At 39.6% G+C, this 21,355-nt stretch overlaps 2 protein-coding genes across 2 annotated transcripts; both read left to right on the top strand.

The window, feature by feature from the left end:
• The first annotated feature begins 2,415 nt into the window (after positions 1–2,415).
• Positions 2,416–13,021, top strand: smarcd2 (SWI/SNF related BAF chromatin remodeling complex subunit D2). Its single transcript, XM_008283571.1, has 13 exons — positions 2,416–3,002; positions 4,585–4,784; positions 6,120–6,162; positions 6,242–6,364; positions 7,467–7,586; positions 8,249–8,344; positions 8,880–8,981; positions 9,079–9,240; positions 9,566–9,663; positions 9,959–10,094; positions 10,202–10,324; positions 11,582–11,683; positions 11,800–13,021. Exons 1-13 carry the CDS (start codon positions 2,850–2,852, stop codon positions 11,851–11,853), a joined length of 1,512 nt encoding a protein of 503 aa, XP_008281793.1. The 5' UTR covers positions 2,416–2,849; the 3' UTR covers positions 11,854–13,021.
• Positions 13,022–15,295: 2,274 nt separating this feature from the next.
• On the top strand, positions 15,296–20,147 carry psmc5 (proteasome 26S subunit, ATPase 5). The gene is made up of 12 exons (XM_008283569.1): positions 15,296–15,340; positions 16,562–16,633; positions 16,734–16,803; positions 16,914–17,011; positions 17,097–17,153; positions 17,336–17,566; positions 17,966–18,092; positions 18,207–18,397; positions 18,911–19,009; positions 19,117–19,227; positions 19,320–19,406; positions 19,973–20,147. Exons 1-12 carry the CDS (start codon positions 15,317–15,319, stop codon positions 20,024–20,026), a joined length of 1,221 nt encoding a protein of 406 aa, XP_008281791.1. The 5' UTR covers positions 15,296–15,316; the 3' UTR covers positions 20,027–20,147.
• Positions 20,148–21,355: the final 1,208 nt, after the last annotated feature.

The following is a 21,355-nucleotide window of genomic DNA, read 5'->3' as shown; positions in this document are numbered from 1 at the left end:
ATGGTTTCATTTCAATAAATGTTCAAATGATTGAAAAGCTCATCAAAAATCAAAGATGAGATACAAAGTCAAAAAACTGGAAACAGACTTCTCTGTCAGAAATTTGCAGTTTTTTCTTTCCTGTCCTATTAATCATCTGATGACTCCTCTGATTTATATTCTATTACTTTATATAAAACTGTGTATAAAGTAGTTTGAAGTAGCTGCAATAGTAACACTAACACAGTGATGTTTCAGGATTAACAATGTAAAGATATATAATAATGTATTAGTCAGAAGGATCAAACCAGTGCTTTTACCTTAAATCTAGAATTACATTTTGCTGCTTATACTTATGTACTTTTACTTAAGCAGAATTTTTCATGCATGACTTTTACTTGTAATGGAGTGCTTTTACATTGCTGCATTGGTGCTTTTCCTTAAGAGTCAGAACACCTCTTCTTCGCTTTCACAACAACAAAGCAAACATTAGTGAATATTCCCACATTTGAATCAGTGTTAATCATCAGAACTGATTTTTTTCAATTGTTACATCAGGGCGTTGGTGTTTTTATCCAAATAAGGGATCTGAGTTTGTCTGTCACCACTGAGTTAAACCACTAAACCTGCTGTATCTCAGCTTCATCCCTGAGCCCAACCTGCCACCCCTGTCACACTTCACCCACTTAAGCAAATGTCCTAATGTCAGACTGAGAGTACAGCACAATAGGAAACCAACACGTTTTGGTTGTTTATTTGTTATCAATTTTAGCACAGATATGTTGGAAATTAAAGTTAGCCCAAATGGTCTATAAGGCCTAAGGCCACCCCTGCTGCAAAACCCTCTAAACCTGTGCTGTGGAGGAAGACTGAATTAACAGCAGGGCTTTGTGGGTAACTGTTCTGAGGCTCCAGACCCAGAGAAGTCTCACTTCACCACTTTCCAGTTTGCACCACAAATTACAATGTAGTGAACCTGACAACATCAATTAAGGCAGTTCCTGCATTATTATCTAATTTTGTCTTTTAGAAAGGCCCCTATAGTTTAAAAATCATCGGCATTCAAGTTTAAATTGTGTTCACGTGGTGCATATTCCTAAATAATGTTTACCACAGACTTACTGACAGAACAGAAAAACCTGGAGCCAGAGATCATTACTTCAGGATAATGGCTGGTCTCTGGGTGTCAGGGGCAAATACTGAAACAGTCATATACGGTATAGTCTGCTGTGGGCCCTGTTCCCATAGAAAAAACATTTTCAGTTCCCCAAAGAACAGTCAAGCAAGACCCCCCAAAAAATTATTTCAAATAATCATTTAAAAAAATTATTTGTGTGGTGCTCCATTTATGGAGCAAAAATAGGTTGTAACTAATCATTTTTAACACATATCTGTGTTGACCGACCTGGTTCTGTTTTGATAATAAAACTTATTTAAGTAATTTTAAAGAAAAAAAAATCAAATGTAAGAATCTAAGAATCTAGAACAACAAGAATTACAAGATGCCAATCCAAGGTTGAAGAAACTGTGAAGGCATTTATGATGTTTTATGGACCAAGTGATTAACAGAGTAATTGCAAAAATAATCTGCAGAATTATCAATAAGGATAATAATCATTAGTTGTGCATATAATTTGATGCTAGTGAAGGCCACCAAGTGTAACAACTCCAATAAAAATGAAAAACTTTTAATCCTTTAAAGAACCACATAAAGCTTGTGAATAACAATCTCCTAACTGAAAAGGTTCTTCAACTGGTGATGATGCTTTGAAGAAACCTTCTGAAGACTATTTAAAAACTATTATTTTTGCACACAGTGCATGGAGGGCAGCAGATGTGTGGTGCACTATAAAAGGTAAATCAAAACAATAGCACTTTTTAAAATCAATGTAAAATATTATTTTACACTGAAAAAAAAATCTGTATATTAAAGTGACAAATAATGTTTTAAAAATACAAATAATATAAAATTGTAAATAGATTTTTTCATTGTTATTTCACAGGTTTTCCCTGTTTTTGCCACCAGATTTTTAGATTTTTTTTTAAATTTATTTATCTTTCCAACGGGCCCGCATCCACTTATTGTTTGGAACCCCCAAACAGTTTAGTTCAGGTGACTTAATTGCCACATTTTAAAATAAATGGAGTTGAAAATTACTGGAAACCTCTGATGGTTGCGGTTTTAATTCAGAGAGAAAATTACACAATGACATGTTGCAAAATCATGAATGCAGAAAGCAGCATTGCCCGTGAACGCCACATCTTTAATCATAAAAACATAGAATTTAATGCAATAAACATTAAAATAGTGATAATTTCGAGTCCAAATATGTTTTAAATGTTTTCCCACCAAGAGCTACAGAATTAGAAGCCGAGGGTAACCATGATTGTGCGCTGAAATGTGGAAGGACGGAACTTCCCACAGGCGTGAACGCAGCACGCAGTGCCGTGTGTGGGCAGTTATAAGAGAACTTGTTGAAGCTTCACACTCTCAGTTTGTCGTAAGTCACTTCTCATGTTTTCCACCGGCCTCACACTCAAATAGCTGTTAGTTAGCGATGTTCCGACGGAAAGACCGAGGTAGGACCCGACGAACAACAGCCAGCCGTTAGTGTCCACAAAAGCAGCGGTTACTGGGTACAAGCAAATCCCGGAACTTGACACGGGAGGAACCGAGCTAACATTAGCTAGCTTTTTGTTGACAGTGTGCTTGCTGTCAAACAGGAGCTCCGCTAAAGTGACCGCAGGTAGGCGGATAACCGCCCTCAGACGTCTCCGAGCGACACTCGTTTAGCGACCGGTTCGGCTTTTATTAGGGCCGAAATCCGTTTGAAGTTTCGGTCACTTTTAACCACTTGTGGATCTTGAAGATGGCATCAAGAGGAGGCTTCACGGGTCCTCCGATGAATCCCAATGTGAGCCCCATGAACGTCGGGCACGCCGCGGGCATGAGGATGGCAGGAATGCCGCAACCTCCGGCGGGATACCCCCGGAGCATGAACACCACTCCCCAGTACCCCCAGGTAGGTTTTTAATATGATTTCTCTTCATTAAATAGAGAAACCCGGTGATGAGCGAAAGTGAAGGGTGACTGCATTTCTCTCTTCGGCTTTACACCGCCTTCGCTGATTTTAAGAGTGAATTCAGCCCCAAATGTGGGATTTAACACACTTGTCCAATTGAAAGAAGTCACTCTATAGTATGAAAGTCACTTTAAAAGCTATATTTTTTTTGTAATATTTCATCGTGTGATCACTGCTTCCGCCTTTGAAAAGGCTCTACAATTACTTGCAGCCATCAACAAATTGAATCCAAATCTTTTAAAATGGCCTTAAAGGTGATTCGTCATTGAATACCTTTTAAAATAGTTGGTGGTTCAATCAGCAACTCCAGAAAAGTGTTTGTTTTTTGTAAGTGAGAAAGTGAAAATCACGTGGTTGCCCTCAGCCTGCTGTCAGTTAGGGTGAAAACAAAAGTAAGTTTATCATCACCACCATCTGCCCAGAGGTAAGCCTGCATATGTTATCCCAGCTCTGCCACCATCTGCAGCTTCATGTGCTCTGCAGCTACCATGCACCAGTACACTTGTCTGCTCTTTGTCAGTTACAGGCACAGATATGAGACAGACAGCTGTGTTTTAAGATGGGAACATTTGCAAACAGTGCTGATAAATTCGTTAAATCTTGCAGAACAAGATTGAAACATGAAGAAAGAGGCCATGATAACCTTCTGTGTATGACACATGTCCATTAAACCCTTGTGTCCAATCTGCACATTTACGGACATGTTGTTATTTAAGCATGTATGTGCAATAACATGCAGTGTGAGCAGTAGCACTGTGTTTTGCTGCACACTTTATTTAATACACACTGTGAACACCTAAAGCTTGGTATTAATAAATCACATAATCTGAAATATATGCACAAGCTGGGTAGCTAAAACATGTAATTAGATTTTAGACAGTTGCTTAATTATATGCTTTGTCTTTGATTAGATTTGTCATCCACTGAATTCTCTGTATAATGATGGCTAAGACCCTGTGGGACCCTCCCCCTCTTTCTGCCTTGAAATCTGACATCCAAATCACATTAGTAACATACACTCACCTGTTGTAAACCAGTACTGAAGAGACAAAATGTACCCAGATCATCTCCAAACATGCAAAAGCTGTTGTTTGTATTGTTTCTTAATCTGTGGATTATTTTCTTGATTCATAGAATAGTTGTTTAGTCGATGAAATGTTGAGCAGAGTTTCCCAAAACCTGAGATTACATCCTTGGATGTCTTTTGTTTTCTCTAAAACTCAAAGCTATTCAGCTTACTGTCATAGAGGAGGAAAGAAACCAGAAAATATTCACATTTACAAAGCTGGAATCAGAAAAAAAAGATCACTCAAACTAATTGATTGATGATTGAAATAGTTGGTGATTCATTTATTGTTGGTGACGTAATTGTTACAGCTCTATTACATACCTTTTTTTTTTTTTTTAAATGTGAGTTAAAACTACAGAAATTAATAAGCAAAGACGTTATTACACAAAAATGTGTGTTTCAAATTCTCATGAACCACAAATCATAGCTTCAGCTTCCCTCCTTTATCTCCAGCGCCCGGGGATGCCACCCAATAGAGTGGGGGGCCCCATGGGGTCAATGGGGGGTCAGCTGCCAGGCCCCTCTTACGGCGGCGGTAACATTCCCATGAGGCCAGGCATGGGACCCCCGAGCATGGACGCCTCAAGGAAGCGCTTTCTTCATCAGCAGCATCAACATCAGCAGCAAGAGGCGCTGGGAGGCCTCAGACGAGGGTAAACTGTGGAGATGTGAGAGTGTTTGTGTGAGAGCAGGAGAGGAATAATGCCGGGGTTGATTGAATACAACAGCCAGGGGCCAACATGTAGAGAATGGCACCTTTTTGCTTCACTACCTTAAAAAAACTAACTAATTAACCGTTATTTTCAGTACAAATTATTCCAACAATTTTGTTCTTGATTATTCATGTTTTCAACGAAACCTGAAACTTAATTTTCAGATGGTTCGTCAAACAAACAACTGGTATAAAGCTGTGGCCAAATCAAATCATTCAATTTATTTTTAGAATTGCTTCTCCTGACGAGTCCAAGAAAATGCTCAGGAGGATAATAAAATTTTAAGAAAAGAACTGTTCTCTAAACAAAACAAAAAAAAAAGAGGAGAGTAGAGAGTCTGTCCTTATTCACAACACAGCTTCATAGCAAACAGGATTACCCTAAAGGACTCTACTAGTACTGTTTTCCTCAACCAGTACACGTAGTAATGGTATCATACCTATAGAAATGCAGTAACTAGCTCTTCCTTGCTGTGGTTTATTAACATGATAACACTTTTCAGTCAGGTTTCCTTTCTGCGGTGAAGTTGCTGAACTGTTTATGCGCAGCTCAGATCACGCAGACATGAGGAGAGCGGCATCTCATGACCAGCCTTCGCTTTGAAAGCAACAGACACAAGTGGCTATTTTTGACTTCAAACTGCTCAGTGATGCCATAAATGAGGCGAGCCATCATATGAAAAGGCATTTACAGTTTTCAACCACAATGAATCTGTTGTGCTTTAAGGTTTATCTCGTAGCTATATTCTTGGCAGTGGAGGATAAGTGAGCCACAGTGCTAGAAGCGCATCCTAAATTCTCCTTACAGCACTTTGGAATTAAGTTTAGCCATAATGAGGGGGAACTGTATAATTGAATTAAAGAAACAAACTCGCTTTTATGAAGTCCGTAGCAGTGATAAGTGGAAACCTGAGGCAGTCTTTCAGGGGGACTTAGGAAAGAGATAACACTGGCCGAGATTGTGTTATTGCTCTGTGAAGTTTTCTACAAATAACTGATAATCAAATGAAGTGAACGAGGTCTTTCAGCTAATCTTGTATCATGTGTCAGTGTGCAGCCAGTTCCTTGCAAATTGGTTATCGGTAAGCTCATACTTGCTAAATGATGAGACACACTGAGACAGAACATAGCTTGTCCCTGTTTGAGATTGTGTTATTTTTAGAAATGGGATCTTTTGTGTTTTAGAGACGGATGTTTACGTGGTCGATTCATGTTTTCTTTCTGAACTGAATACTTTGGAACTCATCTTCTGTTTTATCCTTTTTCTGTGATTTAGACCAAAAAGGCGCAAGATGGCCGACAAAGTTCTGCCACAGAGGGTAGGAAAACTTTGAAATTAAAAAATCTAATCACAGTTGGCATTTTTTCCCTTAAAACTCACATTCTGCTGCCCTTCAGATCCGAGACCTGGTCCCAGAGTCCCAGGCCTACATGGATCTGCTGGCCTTCGAGAGGAAGCTGGATCAGACCATCGCCCGAAAGCGTATGGAGATTCAGGAGGCCATCAAGAAGCCCATTATGGTATTTTTTTCTTGATGCTTTGCCACATTTTTCTGATAATAAAAAGACATTTTTAAGATAACCTTTAAGCTTTATGAAGTGCTGCCTTAAATACAAACAGCAGGGAGACGCTGTAAAAGAGCAGCAACTGGCAAGTCTGTTTACGGTGAACTCAAACAAATTCACTTCTTTTTTTTTTTAAATGAAAAAGTCAAACATAATCACAAATGTGGTCAGGTGTCCTGCTGTGCACAGTGGAAGTAAATTTCCACTCGACTGCAGGACACAGTGAAGCTTGTTATCAGGCTGAGAAGGTGGAGGAGAGCAGCCTGTCTCCTTCAACTGTTGCTCTGACAGCTGACAGTGGCTCCATCGTGTTTAGTTGCTCCACAAAATATTTAAAATTAATCTGCTCTTAAAAAAAGGCTAAAAAAAATGACATTTGTTTTGTTTTATTGATGCATTTTTAATAAATGATTGCAGCCGGGCGTCCCTATAGCTCACCTAGTTGACCCCATGAACAGGGGCTTTAGTTCCCCGATGCAGCGGTCGTGGGTTCGACTCCTGCTCATGACCCTTTGCTGCAGGTCTCTCCCCATTCTTCTCCTGTCTTTCTCCACTGCTCTAAATAAAGGCAAAAAGCCCATTAAAAGATATTAAAAAAAAAAAAAAAAGTGATTGCAGCCAGAACTAACCTCCGTGACAAATGCAGTTTTGTGTGAAGTCTTTACAATAACAGTCACTGCCTGTAAACAATGTGTGTAATTTAATACCACTGTAGTATGGCTGTAGGAAAGTAGAACAGTGAACTGATGGGAAACTAAAATAGTAACAGTGGATTACATGCATACATCATGTTCTGTGTGACCCTCAGTACTTGAGCAATCTAGATCCAGCGCTGGAATAAGAAAATCCAATTACATATATAGAATGGAAACTACTGAATGCAAATGCTGTTAATCTTAAGGATTGAAATTTGAAATGTTTTGTTGAACCCTTGTCTCCATCAACCATGTGCATAAGAAAAAGTGAACTTGCCGATCTCAAACAAACGTGCCAGTGTTTGAGAGTCGGTTATGAACGTAATCCCCGACACATCTGCTTGTTCTTGTGTTTGACGCAGCAAAAGCGTAAGCTAAGGATCTACATTTCCAACACTTACACTCCCAGCAAGCCTGAGGGTGAGGAGGCGGAGAAGGTGTCCTCCTGGGAGCTGAGAGTGGAAGGCAAACTCCTGGAGGAAGTAAGTGAATCAACGCGGCTGTTGCTTCTTGCTCTGTTTCTCCATTGTCTCAGTGTGGTCTGACTCAGAGTATTTCAGTCTCTGTTATTGTGTTTTCTGAAAAACTTCAGTTGGCCTGTGTCCTTGGCTCAGACCACGCAGCCAGATGTGTGTTTACAGCTCTCCCCATTCCACCCCACAACTGCTCACAGCTCATGTTCTCTTGAAATACGGAATTGAAACCACTGGCCGTTGCATACCATAAGCTGACATGCCTCTCCCCTCCCTCCATCCCTCCCTCCATCAATTCCAGCTCTTCTCATTGTGTCATCTGGGGCCACATGAAGGAGTCTTTTTCTCTCTCTCTCGCTCTCTCTCCTCTTAATTTTTCTCCTCTGGTCTAGGCATGCGTAGGAGTATTGCATGGACTAACAGAAAAAGAAAAAAGGGATGTGAGGGAAGGAGTGAGAGGGGTCATGTTGTGCAAACAGACTTTGACAGGGCTGTGGAAAGGGCGGGGGTGCAGCAGCTTTTTCTAGTCTACAGTTTTGTGCTTCACCACCCCCAATGTGGTCAGAGCTAAACAATGCAGTTGCAGCCTGACACGGCATAATAAGAAAACACTGATAGCAATCTTGTATCTCTGTGTTTTTCACTGTCTTTTGTATGCTCTTTATTTCCAGCCTGGCAAGCAGAAGAGGAAGTTCTCATCTTTCTTCAAAAGTCTGGTGATTGAGCTTGATAAGGAGCTCTATGGACCTGACAATCACTTAGTAGAGGTATGACATAAGCCTTGGAACATTGTAGGCAAATTGACACCAACATCCTCTGAGACTGGCTCACCAGGCACCAGTCCATTTTTTTTTTTTTTTTTTTAGCTGAGTTCAGCTGGAATCACTAAAGCTCGAAACCAATCCCTTTGTGAGCTTGTTTGTCAGAGCAGCAGGGGTTATTATGCGTGAATTATTTCCACTAATAAATCAGCCTTTTATTAACATGAGTTTAATGGCAGCTTTCATATTTTTAATTAACATAATTAAGGAAAATGTTTTGATCAAGATGCCAACTCGTACAAATGAGCCCACAAAACCAACAATGTTGAAAGCAAATGTTTACAGTCATAGATACCCAATGATTGCACGATTTAATGAAACTGGAACTGAGCCAGTATTGTCTTGGAGTGTTTACTTCCACGTAGAAGATTTACTATCTGTATTTACATAAGCAAGCTAGAAGAAAGGAGTAAATACAGGGCTGTGGCGGTGGCTCGGAGGTAATCTGTTTTAGTCTTTTTTACACGTGTTCATCTCTCAGTGGCACAGAATGCCCACCACTCAGGAGACGGATGGTTTCCAGGTCAAAAGGCCCGGCGACGTGAATGTGAAATGCACCCTTCTGCTCATGCTCGACCACCAGGTACGATTTCAGTTATCGTCTTTCAAGTAGTTGTATTCCTGGATGTTATGACTTAATTTCCTTTTTAACGCTGGCTTTTTTTTTCTTTTTTTTTAAGCCCCCTCAGTACAAATTGGACCCACGGTTGGCTCGCCTTCTGGGTGTGCACACACAGACACGGGCCAGCATCATGCAAGCTCTCTGGCTCTACATCAAGAACAACAAGCTGCAGGATAGTCACGAGAAGGAGTACATCAATTGCAACCGCTATTTCAGACAGGTAATAGGATAGTGGGCAATTCAAGCTCAGCATTTCTCAGGTTCTCTTTAACATTTTAGCATGAAATGTAATTGTGTATGTATTATCAAATGTTCAGAAACGTTTTTAATATTTGTTCCTTTAAACCAGTAATGAAAAGGAAGATTATTGTTGCATCAGTCACTTGTTTTTTTTGTTTTTTTTCTTGCCCTAAAATTAATAGTTTATTGCATTAAATAACTCATTTGTAGATTCAAATATGAGTATTGCTAATACAGTCTTTCACGGGCCTCAAATGTGCAACTGACCTTACCTATCTGACATGCTCTATTTTTCAACTGTTTAGATCTTCGGCTGTCCACGCATGAGATTCTCTGAGATTCCCATGAAGCTGGCGGGCCTGCTGCAGCACCCTGACCCCATTATTATCAATCACATCATTAGGTAGGGGAGTGTGGATCATTATAGTGCTTTTGTGCCTGTGTAGGTTTTTTTTTTTCCTCTGCCTGAATTATCAGTTTTGGCACCATCTCAGGAAGCGTCTTATCCGCTAAGGTATTTCCAAAGCATTTGGGGCACAAGGCATTTCTAATTTTATTTCCTTAGCTTTATGAATTGGCCTATGAGGGCTTTTTTTTTTAATGATCTGCTCTTACAAATGCGTGGTCAGCATCACTTTTCCTCCCTTGTTACCATCTAACTCGAATTCTGTTTTGCTGTCTCTGCCTTCTCTGAGCAGTGTGGATCCCACAGATCAGAAAAAGACAGCGTGTTATGACATCGATGTGGAGGTGGACGACCCACTGAAGGGCCAAATGAACAGCTTCCTGTCCTCTACAACCAACCAACAGGAAATTGCTGCGCTTGAGATGAAGGTAGGGCTTTTCCTCCACATCATGTGCATTTTGGGGAAAATGGTAATAAAAGAAAAAAATGCTAGAATCCATCAAACACTGATCGTCACTTTTTCTATTCACTGCAGATTCATGAAACCATTGAGTACATCAACCAGCTGAAGACTGAGAGAGACTTTATGCTGAGCTTCAGCAATAATCCACAGGACTTCATCCAGGACTGGCTGAAGTCTCAGAGCAGAGATCTGAAGGTAAATGTGTCGACCACTTCCAACTACATCTATATGACCTTTTCCTCAGTTGTCCTTATAGGATGACACATAAACACGTTGTTCAGTAAAAGCTCTTCTTGAAGTCTACCAGCTGGAGGTTGTACAACAGCATTAGCATTTAGCACTATACTGTTGGTATCCAGGTTTTTTTTATGTTTCAGTGTAGGCACTGCTTGTGGAGGGAGTGTGTTAGCATTTCTAGATTTGAGCTCATTATCTGTGACAGCTGATTGTCTCCCTGTTCGTCATGAATTAGTATCATCCATGGGAGCACAGCAGTTAACAGGAGCCTTTACAAGCTCCTGCAGGTTAAACTGGGCTATTAAACACTCCTAGTGCTCATTAACTCTGAAAGACTGACTATAAACTGGCCAAATGCACTAACCTAGTCCAACAACATGAAGGCTATAAATAAGACTTGCAAGCTCTCCACTCAATAACATCATCTGAACACGTTACTGTCTAGTCCCATAATATATGACGAACTACACTTTTACTCTGGCTGATACCTTTTTCTCTCTAGAGCGATTCTGAATGCTCAACACAGACTTTCTGCTCGTTCCTGTAGCCCATAGGTGTTGCATGAAATTATTCAGATGCTGCATTCTAGTCATTTAATGGCAGAAAAAGCTCTGGTGTCTCATCAGTTCAATAAATGTAATTCTTGAAGCCTAAATGGCTGCTTTGTTCTCATGAGAACCCCAACAAATGTATATATAATTTTTAGCACACAGATTTTCTCCAGTCAGCCAGTTTATTCCAAAATGTTACTTTTTTTTCGTTTGAAAAAATCAACGTCTGGCGCGAGTTTCCCAAAATTGAATAACGCCATGCTCCACAATACAACTACTTTGTCGGTACCGGTTGCCTGTTGCTGCTTCACGTAGGTAATTACCAGCTGGCCAGGACCATAATTGCCTGCAGCTATAGTGCACCTGGGCTCCTTTGGCTCAGACAGTGCATGCCGATGCAAACACAGTTTAATATGAAATTTAGTAAAATTAGACATATTACAACATAGCGTCAGTAGTCAGATGGAATCAAAGACATCACTTCGATCACTTTGATCACATCACATGAAAAGGCGATCCATCAAACTCTCAGTACTGCCAAGTCAGTTGACAATTTACAAGTCAGTCTTTCAAGTACTAGTTTGGTGTTTTGGTAATGAAACCTTTCTCTGTTATCATGAAACTGTGGCTCCTTATATTCAACGATACATTTCTGTTTCTTCAGTTGATGACTGATGTGACTGGAAACCCGGAGGAGGAGAGGAGGACTGAGTTCTACCAGGCACCGTGGGTCCCAGAGGCAGTGGGACGATACATTTACTCAAAAGTGAGTAAATCCAGAAGCTAATGCACTGCCAAACATTGTGCATGTTCCACAGCAGATCTGTGTAATTTAGATGAGTGATTTTAACATGCACGGACACCATCCCCGCTTTGTTTCAGGTGCAGCAGAGAAGACAGGAGTTGGAGCAAGTGTTGGGTATCCGACTCACCTAAAGATATATTCCAGAGGAATCCCAGCTGACTTAGCACTCATCAGATGTTAATGTCCACTTAAGTGAAACTGGAAGGAATCAAGCTAACGTTGCAGCTTCAGTGTCCGTAAAGCCATCGTCATGTAATGAGTATACGGGACCAAAGTGATGATTTGCATGTCTTTTATAGTACGCTTGCCTTGCATTGTCTGCCATTTTGAGCCTGTTCAAATAACCTTTGCCTTTTTTTGCAATATGTTTCACTTATGGTACAGAATGCTTAAAACTGTTTAAGCACTGGTGCTGTTAAGATGTTTTTTTTTTTTTACTATCACCTTGTGTGCTATTACGAAATGGTGCCTGTTTACCTTCACTTTTAAAAGCCATAACCTTTAGATGGGGGCAATGCCTTATGCCCGCTAACTAGAAATGGGAAGCCTTGTAGGACTGAATATATAGGTTCATACTATAACACATTTTACTGCAGAAAATGTTGATTATATTTTTGAAAACACATGGGAATGAGAAGTCTAAATGTCTAATGGATTGATAAAAGCTAGAAATTGCTTTTTATGCCAACATAGCTGTTTTTTGTTTTTTTTTGGTAGATACATAATCTGAAATGAAAAGAGCAGGATTTCCAAGAAGGCTCTACTCTGGGAAAAGATTGAGTTCCTGATTTGTAAAAGAACGAGTCCACTCGGTCCAGCTGTTGTTCTTCAGCTCTTCTTTTGTACCTTTTGAATGTTTACATGCTGTTTTCATTTGTTATTGGGGTGTTTTATTATTTGTAATGCCAGGAAGAGGACCTGCGGCAGACTTTCTGAACTGCAGAGATCTTTATCTGTATAACTGGTATGAATTTAAAAATAAATCAATAAGTAAAGAATAGAAATGCAACTGTAGTTACTAGTCAACTCAACAAAGCGCCAAATTGTTGTGTACAGTTTTCATTTGTTAACTTTTCACTGAATTTGTTTTTTTGTCTTGAGAAGTTCTTGAAACATTCCATGTTAACATTTTGTGCCAAATGTGAGGAAGGCACATGAATTTGAGAAATATTGTGTACAAATGGTTTTCATTTTTTGTACAGCCTCTTTGTAAAATGTTTGCATGTTGTGTATCAATCAAAAGCCTTTATCTTTTATACATTTGGAGTATTTTTTACAATAAATATACTTACAAATGTTTGTTGAACTATATATTTGATATAGAATGGGTGCATAAGTTACATATAATATTACCCATTGTGTTGTTATTATTACTAATGGCGTTTCCTTGTATTAATGTCTTTTAGTGTACAGCTTCTGCTGTATGATCAGAGAGCTGGAGTTGTGCCATGACGGTGCATGTTTGGGCCGGTTGCAGAGCTCAGGTGCTTCTGAAAGCAGCCGTTTCAACAGGTTTGTCTGGTTGTCCTCGAGCTGTTGAGAGCTGTGTCTCAGCTTGTAAGATTACACTGATCCAAAGGAACAATGTGACCTACAGTTAACACTAAATTATACATTTATTATTAAATAGTACATGTATTTGTATGACAAAGCATTTGAACATAATTGCATCCTGTTCATAAGTTAGTATTACAAGTTTTTCTGGTACAAAGCAACACTTTTTTTAGGGTTAATGCTTGATGACACGAAACCTAGCTTCTAATTTGCAGCTTTTAATCATATGCTTTCAATTTGTGAGTTAAGGGAAAGTTAAAGGTCTTATATCCCCTTTTGGCAAGTTAATGAAAGTCACACACGTCTCAAGAATGTGTATTTCAAGTTTCAGCTCAACATCCCACACAGATCGTTAATTCTACCTTGCCATTAATATCCCTATTTTATCCCTGTTTCAGATGGGCTGTTTCACTGTCTGCAGCTTTAAATCCAACTAAGCTGCTGTTGTTCACACCCTTTTTGAACGCTATCTCGGTCTGCTCTGTTCAAGGAGTGGCAAAGAGGAGCTGAGAGGAGGTGAAAGACACAACTGGAAGTGGTGTTTATCCTCATTTGACATCTAACCTGGCTGTAAACCTCGAAAGACACTTTCTGATCAATGGAGAAAGTAAAGAAACGGGGATGTTGGCTCTTTAGACACACTGTGGAAAGATGTAAAGCTATGTTTGATATTTTAGGTAAATCCCCACTGTCAAATTTGTGAAACCATTACTCTATTTGTGAAAATGTAAAAAAGGAGCGATATCTATGCCTTTTTCCCATCTGGACTGAATTTGACCACTATGCTTAGACAGGGCAACTCGGAAGTAGATGATTAGAGCATATTTTAGAGGCAAAATATAGACAGATGAGGCTGAAACTAGCATATTATTGGTGTAGAATTCACACGTTTTATCATTAATGTGTGGCAGCACAAATATATATATTATTTATATTTTATTTTTTATTTTGTTTTATATTATTATCTTTGAAACTGTCAAATTTAAACTTAATCATTTTGTCAGAATATGTTAAGGACTGTTATTTTTTTTAAAACTATGCCCAGAGCCTGAACTGCTGAGCCACCACTTCCTCCAAAACACTGAAAGGGCTCATCCGGGATTTGAACCCAGGCCTCTTTACAAGAATCTGTGAAGATTCTCAGTCATCCAGGTCATGGTTATTCTTGTTGATTAATCGTAGATTAAAAGCAAGTCCAGTTGCTACGATTAATCTACGAGAAAAATTTACAAGAATCCTACCACTAGACCAACCAGCCTGGACAACAGTGGAGGAAGGGATGATTTTTTATTTATTTTAAAATGTATTATTACGTTTATTGTTATGATTAATTGTATTGTTATTAATAGTAGTATTATTACTATATTATTACTATTATTTTGTTTATTTTTTAATTCATTTTTTAAAGATTATTATTACTACTACATCAACAAAACTAAACCTTCAACAATTTCCCTGAGATTTCCACCAAAGGGATCAATAAAATTCTATTCTATTCTATTCTATTCTATTATTGTTGTTAATATTATTACTAAAATGTTGAACAAACCTCTTCCTTGTATTCATCTTGAAAGAAAAAAGAAAAACGTGCCAGTCGAGATCCCTGTTTCATACGGTCAGTCCAGGTCTGGTTCCGGTTCCGTTCTGTGCCACAGGTTCTAAATGAGGGTCGCTGTGGCAACAGAAGACCTGGATGTGTTCAGCCAAACTTCTTGGCAGAGAGGGTGATGTTCAATTCACGTAATGTTCCCATAAAGTCAAAAGCTAACTGAATAAAACTTTTAACAATCACTGAAGATTTGGAGAGCGTTGTCAGATTATTTTACGTGACCAAAAAATAAATAAATCAAACGTGGAGGAAGGGGTGAGTTTATTTATTTAATGTAGTGGGTTTATTATTATTGCTACTTGTTGTGTCGTCTGTACTTTTTAGAAAGGCCCGTAGAGGACGATGTGCGAATGTACGCCTAGTAAAAAAAACTGCGAAGAAGAAGTGTACCGGAAATACGCCTGGTCTCCAGCGGATGCAGAAACTTAAAAATGGAGGTGGACGGGATTGACCATGTAGGTGTCTATTTCTGTCGTTTTGTTCACTGTATTGGCACATTATCGGGGAAACATTGCTGTTCTGATTCGAGTCGAGCGGTTTCTTTAAGCCGGTTGTGAGACTGAACCACTGTGCGGCTGTAGTGTGATTTTTTTAAACGTTACTTCATTGAAAACAGTGAATGTGTTGTATGCTGCCGGTTTGCTGTCTCATTGTAGCTAACTAAGCTAAGCGCTAACTAAGGCTCACTGTCAGTCGGACGTAGCTTGGTGCTAACTTGAGCTAGCTGCTCAGAATGAGTCGCAGCGGTGTGTCGGTAACTGTCTTCTCTATTCTAATGTTTAGAAAACTGAAAAGTGGCTAATAATAAGTTAATATTGGGTTGTTGTTTAAGAATGGCAAAGTAGTTCCGTAGCAGCGTCTTTGCTGTCTTTGGATTAGCTAACGTTAGCTAACATTAACTTGTGTTCGTCTGCAAATAAATTTGCTAACTATGGAGGCGAAGGTAACTAACTCTGAGACGTAAATAGTTTGTGTTTAACTGTTTTGACGGGTTTAACGGGATAAACCCGTCAAAACAACTTGAAACATCGTTATTGTCTCAACCCGTTAGCATTACTCATCACACTTACTGGGTGATCAGTGTTTACAGGTATTCTTTACATATGTGTAGTTTAATGTAATTTGGCAATATTAGGAAAACACTTAACCAACTTGTCGTCAATGTAACTAGTCGACATGTGAAAGTAATGAAAATTGGAGAATGACAGTTCTAACAAAATCCTCCAATGTTCTCAGGTTTCAGCTTTTTCAAAATGAGGTTTCGCAACCAAATTGTAATATTGTAAATTTGATATCTTTAGGGCTTTCCCTATGTTGTTTTGAAGACCTACCTGGTGTTCTTGGGACTTTTTTTTTTTATTTTTGTATATATTTTTTTTTATTTTGGTGACACTTTACAGATCAAAAACGTAATTTAAAAAGTAGGTCTAAACAAATATTCGATTACACTGTGAATATTGAATTGATGCTGGGCTTTAAAAAAAAAAAAAAAAATATATATATAAAAAAAAAAAAAAAGCAGGTTTATATTAAAAAGCACTATTTAATGTAAAACATCTGAGATTGATTATAATGTGTGTATTAATTACTTGCTGCTTTATTCAAAGTTAATGGTGGGGATTTAACTTTGAAAAAAATCAGTATCACTAAGACAAATGCTTTCTTCTCTTTGACAGATGGAGATGGGGGAGAGTAAAGGTGGATCAGGTCTTCGGCAGTACTACTTGTCTAAGATAGAAGAGTTGCAAGTAAGAAATGAATATCTGTGCCATCTATCAGCTTGTGATGTGACTCAGTATTGCACAATGTGTGTTTGCCTGTCAGTTCTAAACTGTTTTTCCCCCCCAGTTGACAGTGAACGACAAGAGCCAGAATCTTAGACGTCTGCAGGCACAGAGGAATGAGCTCAATGCCAAAGGTATACTGTCGTTATTACGGCAACATCATTTTTGTAATGTAAAAAAAATATTTAATTGTACATAAGAATTCCCCATTGATGAAATGATCTTAATTCTCTGTGTCTCTTAGTGCGTCTCCTTCGTGAGGAGCTGCAGTTACTGCAGGAGCAGGGATCCTATGTCGGAGAAGTGGTGAGGGTCATGGACAAAAAGAAAGTACTGGTCAAGGTACGCTGTGCACAGTGCACAAAGCAGCATGCTCCATTTTCATTATGAGATACGGTCCAATTTAACGTCTCCTCGTCATTTTCAGGTGCATCCAGAAGGAAAATTTGTTGTGGATGTGGACAAGAACATTGACATCAACGATGTACGTATTATAGTTGTTCATGTGAATGTGGGTTGTGAGTTAGACTGCTTAAATAGTTTTGCCATTATCTTTATAGTGACTTACCATAAAACTACAGAGGAAAACAGAACACGTGCAAAATTTCACTTGTATCCACAACTTTTGGGATCCCTGTTATCATCCCTTTGTTGTGTTTGCAACAGGTGACTCCAAATTGCCGTGTGGCTCTGAGAAACGACAGCTACACACTGCACAAGATCTTGCCCAACAAGGTGGATCCGCTGGTATCCCTCATGATGGTGGAGAAGGTGCCAGACTCCACCTATGAAATGATTGGTGGCCTGGATAAACAGATCAAGGAGATCAAAGAAGTGATTGAGCTGCCTGTAAAGCATCCAGAGCTGTTTGAGGCTTTAGGCATTGCACAGCCAAAGGTGGGTGATTGTCCAGAGAGCTGATGAAGTTTTGCTTTTTTTTCACATTTTGATGTTAGTTGGTAGAAAACTCATAAAGGACTAACAAAGTCCTACAGATAATATCCAAACTATTTTGTCACTAATGTAAATCGTGTGTGTGTGTATTAATTATTCTGCTGATTGACCTTTGAGACATCACAAGAGGAGAAAAATGCCCAACTTAATTTCTTGCCTTGTGTTGGCCACCCAACAGTCCAAACCCCAAACAAATTTAATTCACTGTGAAAATTTTGAATCAGATGTGAAAAACATTACTGTATCTGATTCGAAAATCTAGATTGTCAAAGTACTGCATAGTCAGGTGTTGTAGCCATTTGTCAGTCAGCGAATTGATGTTTTTGATGTTTGTGTTTGCAGGGTGTGCTGCTGTACGGTCCCCCTGGTACAGGGAAGACCCTGCTGGCGAGAGCGGTGGCCCACCACACTGACTGTACCTTCATCAGGGTGTCGGGCTCTGAACTGGTCCAGAAGTTTATTGGAGAGGGTGAGCTAATATGTCTTTTCCTAATACTGTAATCACATTCATGTCCATTCTTAATTAGATTTTTCAGAACTCTAGTTGTAAAACCTGAATTTTTCTTTTTCCATCTTGCCCCAGGTGCTCGTATGGTGCGTGAGCTGTTCGTCATGGCAAGAGAGCACGCTCCCTCCATCATCTTCATGGACGAGATTGATTCCATCGGCTCTTCTCGCCTGGAGGGCGGCTCAGGTGGAGACAGTGAGGTGCAGAGGACAATGTTGGAGCTGCTCAATCAGCTGGACGGCTTCGAGGCAACCAAGAACATCAAGGTATCACAGACACATCATAAAATAATACCGTTTGTTTTTTTGTTGTTTGAATACTGTGGCTTTTCACAAATTTACTTCTAAGGTAGCCCCTTCTCTTGTATTGGATTCATTATATATAGTTACTACACATATATATATATATACACACACATTTAAATGTGTGTTTCTTTTAGTGCTATTAGCAGCCACTTACAGTAGTTTTCTTTGGTGGCCCTTTTCTTTAATCCTGTATATTGTGTATATACATAACAGAAGGCATAATTACAACAGCTGTCATTCATTCATCCATTTATATACCAGCATCAAGTTACAGTTGCTTAACAGTAAGAGTTAAAGTTCTTGACAGCGACAAGTGCAAACTCTTAAAGACCGTTTATCTGTTTACAACTACCTTAGTGTGTTATAAACCTTTATTAATGCTTGTGTACTGCTTTATAAATGCCAACAGAGGGACTCAAAACAAAGTTATGGAAGCATAACTAGTGTTTATTTATCTGTTCATTCTCTGTGCAGGTCATCATGGCCACCAACCGTATTGACATCTTGGACTCGGCTCTGCTCAGGCCAGGCAGGATCGACAGGAAGATTGAGTTTCCCCCTCCCAATGAGGAGGTAATTAATTGTTACATGCACACTAGTTGAATAGTTAGCTATTACACAAATTACTCTGCATGTTGTGATCGTCTGTATTTGAGCACAACTTAATTCTGCACCATTAGGCCCGACTGGACATCCTGAAGATCCACTCCAGAAAGATGAACCTGACACGTGGCATTAACCTGAGGAAGATTGCAGAGCTGATGCCCGGAGCCTCTGGTGCTGAGGTCAAGGTAAGAATTACGCACTAGAAGGTACCAGTTAGGTGCGAAATGAGGTAGTATGTGATTAAATTAATTAAATGTCCTTACTTTGTGTATTTTAGGGAGTTTGCACAGAGGCAGGGATGTATGCCTTGAGAGAACGAAGAGTTCACGTCACTCAGGAGGACTTTGAGATGGCCGTGGCAAAGGTTAGTGTGACAACCCGTCCTGCCCCCAAAATAATGAAGCTAATCCCAGCTCTCATTATTAAATGTCAAGATTCACTCTTGTACTTAGGTCAGTACAGACCAACTCACCGAACATTCCCAGTTCATGCAGTGGATATTCTTAAAAAACATCAAATGTTTTGTGTGAGACCACTATTTTAATACTACACAGAATCCACAATTTGGTTTCAAAAAAGTGAAAACTAGATTAGATAGTGACTTAGTAAAATCAAAAGGTTCTTAATTGGGGTATAAATTAATTTATCAGCTTGATTACTGTAAATCATTCAGCAGTTCAGATTCTGTGGATGTTTAGTACAAGTTTCAGTCAAGTAAAACAAAACAAAAAAACTTCTGATGAGGCTTAGAATGAGTCACCATAATGCTAAAGTTCACCTCAGAGGGCCAAACTTCAAAAATTCCTGATGGGTTTGAAGACAATCTAGGACATGAACTGGGAAAGTTACCATTAAAAAAAAGCCACAATTGTACCATTAAGTTTCTACCTGTAGCTTCCAGTTAAGACTGTTCTTTGTTCTCTTCACCAGGTGATGCAGAAAGACAGCGAGAAGAACATGTCTATCAAGAAGCTGTGGAAGTAAAAAGGCCTTGTGTTTTCTTGCACACAATGCAACCACATATGTATATTTTCCTTCTTTTGTTTATGGTTTGTAATTGTTACATACGTCATGGTCCACAAGTAAATGCTTTCCTCAATAAATACCCCACGGCTCTTGAGTTTTATTTCTCACACAAACGCAGACAAATACTCAGTCAGATTCTCTTAGTTGAGACTTCTACCAAAGCCAGGTATCAGTAATCATACAGTCTCCAGCATCAGCAGGTGGTCTGCAGATTTATTCTTTCCTTTTACAATTATGTAAATTCAACACGTTCAATATGGCACTTCACATTATAGCTGCTATTATAGTAGGTGTCTTACACAACTGATCGTACTGAGTGCAGATCTTTGACTACGACTTACTTTAGGAACTTGGTCCTGCATGCTTGTTACTACACGCCGCTCAGAGCTGTTAAACTGCCACTGTACTACAGAGATATACAGTATGTACACCAGCACTGTATCTGTGTCGCTACTGAGGTCATTTTAAGCTGACCGCTCTACAATAGGCTTGTTTGATGTTCAGACTGATGAAGAAGCTGTCAGTCATTGCAGATGATGGTGACTCCACTCAACTATCACAAACCCAGATTTGTGAAATGGTTATATGGCAGTGAACACTGGATCACTCTGGAGGTACCCACAGTTTGGTGTGTTCTTACACAGCGGTTCGCCCTTCTTCAGTAGGAGGCAGTCAAGCTCAGCCGGCTAACGCCTCACCCAGCACACAGGCACCCACTGTGGCTCCATCTGCACCCTCTCCAGCACGACCTGGAGCTCTGCTAAGGCACTGACCGGGTCCTCTTTCACCAAGACATAGTCCACCCAATGACCGTAGCTGTCATCCATCTGCTCTGCCGACTGCTTCATTTCCTGGAGGTCGTCCTCCTGATGAGATCAAAGAGGGGTTTAGTGTTAACACGCTGACGGGGAAACAAAGCATCAGCTGATGCATGTAGGCTTCAAAATCTGCCACTCACCGTGATTCCTACGCTCAGCGAGGACGAGGAGCCAAACTGCTTCCTTTGACTGTCATAGATGCGAGGCCTCACAAAGATGATGTATGGTTTGAACTCAGCGGTCCGTAGAATCCTCAGTGCCTGGATAGAGTAAAAACACTGACATCAGCCAGTTACAACAGAAAAACCGCCGACAGGTGACGTGATCTTCTAGTTGTAATGCAATGTTCTGCTGGGAAACTCTAGTCATGGTGTTAATTTGGATGACACATAACCCACCTTTACAGTGCTGCAGACAAAGCCCACCTCTCCACATACTTTACTTTTTCCTGAAAAACTATACATTATGT

Source organism: Stegastes partitus, unplaced genomic scaffold (genome assembly GCF_000690725.1).
Source record: "Stegastes partitus isolate 25-593 unplaced genomic scaffold, Stegastes_partitus-1.0.2 Scaffold320, whole genome shotgun sequence".
NCBI classification, from domain to species: Eukaryota; Metazoa; Chordata; class Actinopteri; family Pomacentridae; genus Stegastes; species Stegastes partitus.
The sequence above is the reverse complement of the archived record's forward strand: the minus strand, read 5'-3'. Positions and strand labels throughout refer to the sequence as shown.

Excerpts from the sequence above, each read along its gene's own strand:
- smarcd2 (XM_008283571.1), top strand. The coding sequence starts at position 2,850 with ATGGCATCAAGAGGAGGCTTCACGGGTCCTCCGATGAATCCCAATGTG. Across the intron at positions 6,365-7,466 it reads CCATCAAGAAGCCCATTATG|CAAAAGCGTAAGCTAAGGAT; the intron begins GTATTTTTTTCT and ends TGTTTGACGCAG. Across the intron at positions 9,664-9,958 it reads ATTATCAATCACATCATTAG|TGTGGATCCCACAGATCAGA; the intron begins GTAGGGGAGTGT and ends TTCTCTGAGCAG.
- psmc5 (XM_008283569.1), top strand. The coding sequence starts at position 15,317 with ATGGAGGTGGACGGGATTGACCAT. Across the intron at positions 16,804-16,913 it reads GAATGAGCTCAATGCCAAAG|TGCGTCTCCTTCGTGAGGAG; the intron begins GTATACTGTCGT and ends TGTGTCTCTTAG. Across the intron at positions 17,567-17,965 it reads TAGGCATTGCACAGCCAAAG|GGTGTGCTGCTGTACGGTCC; the intron begins GTGGGTGATTGT and ends TTGTGTTTGCAG.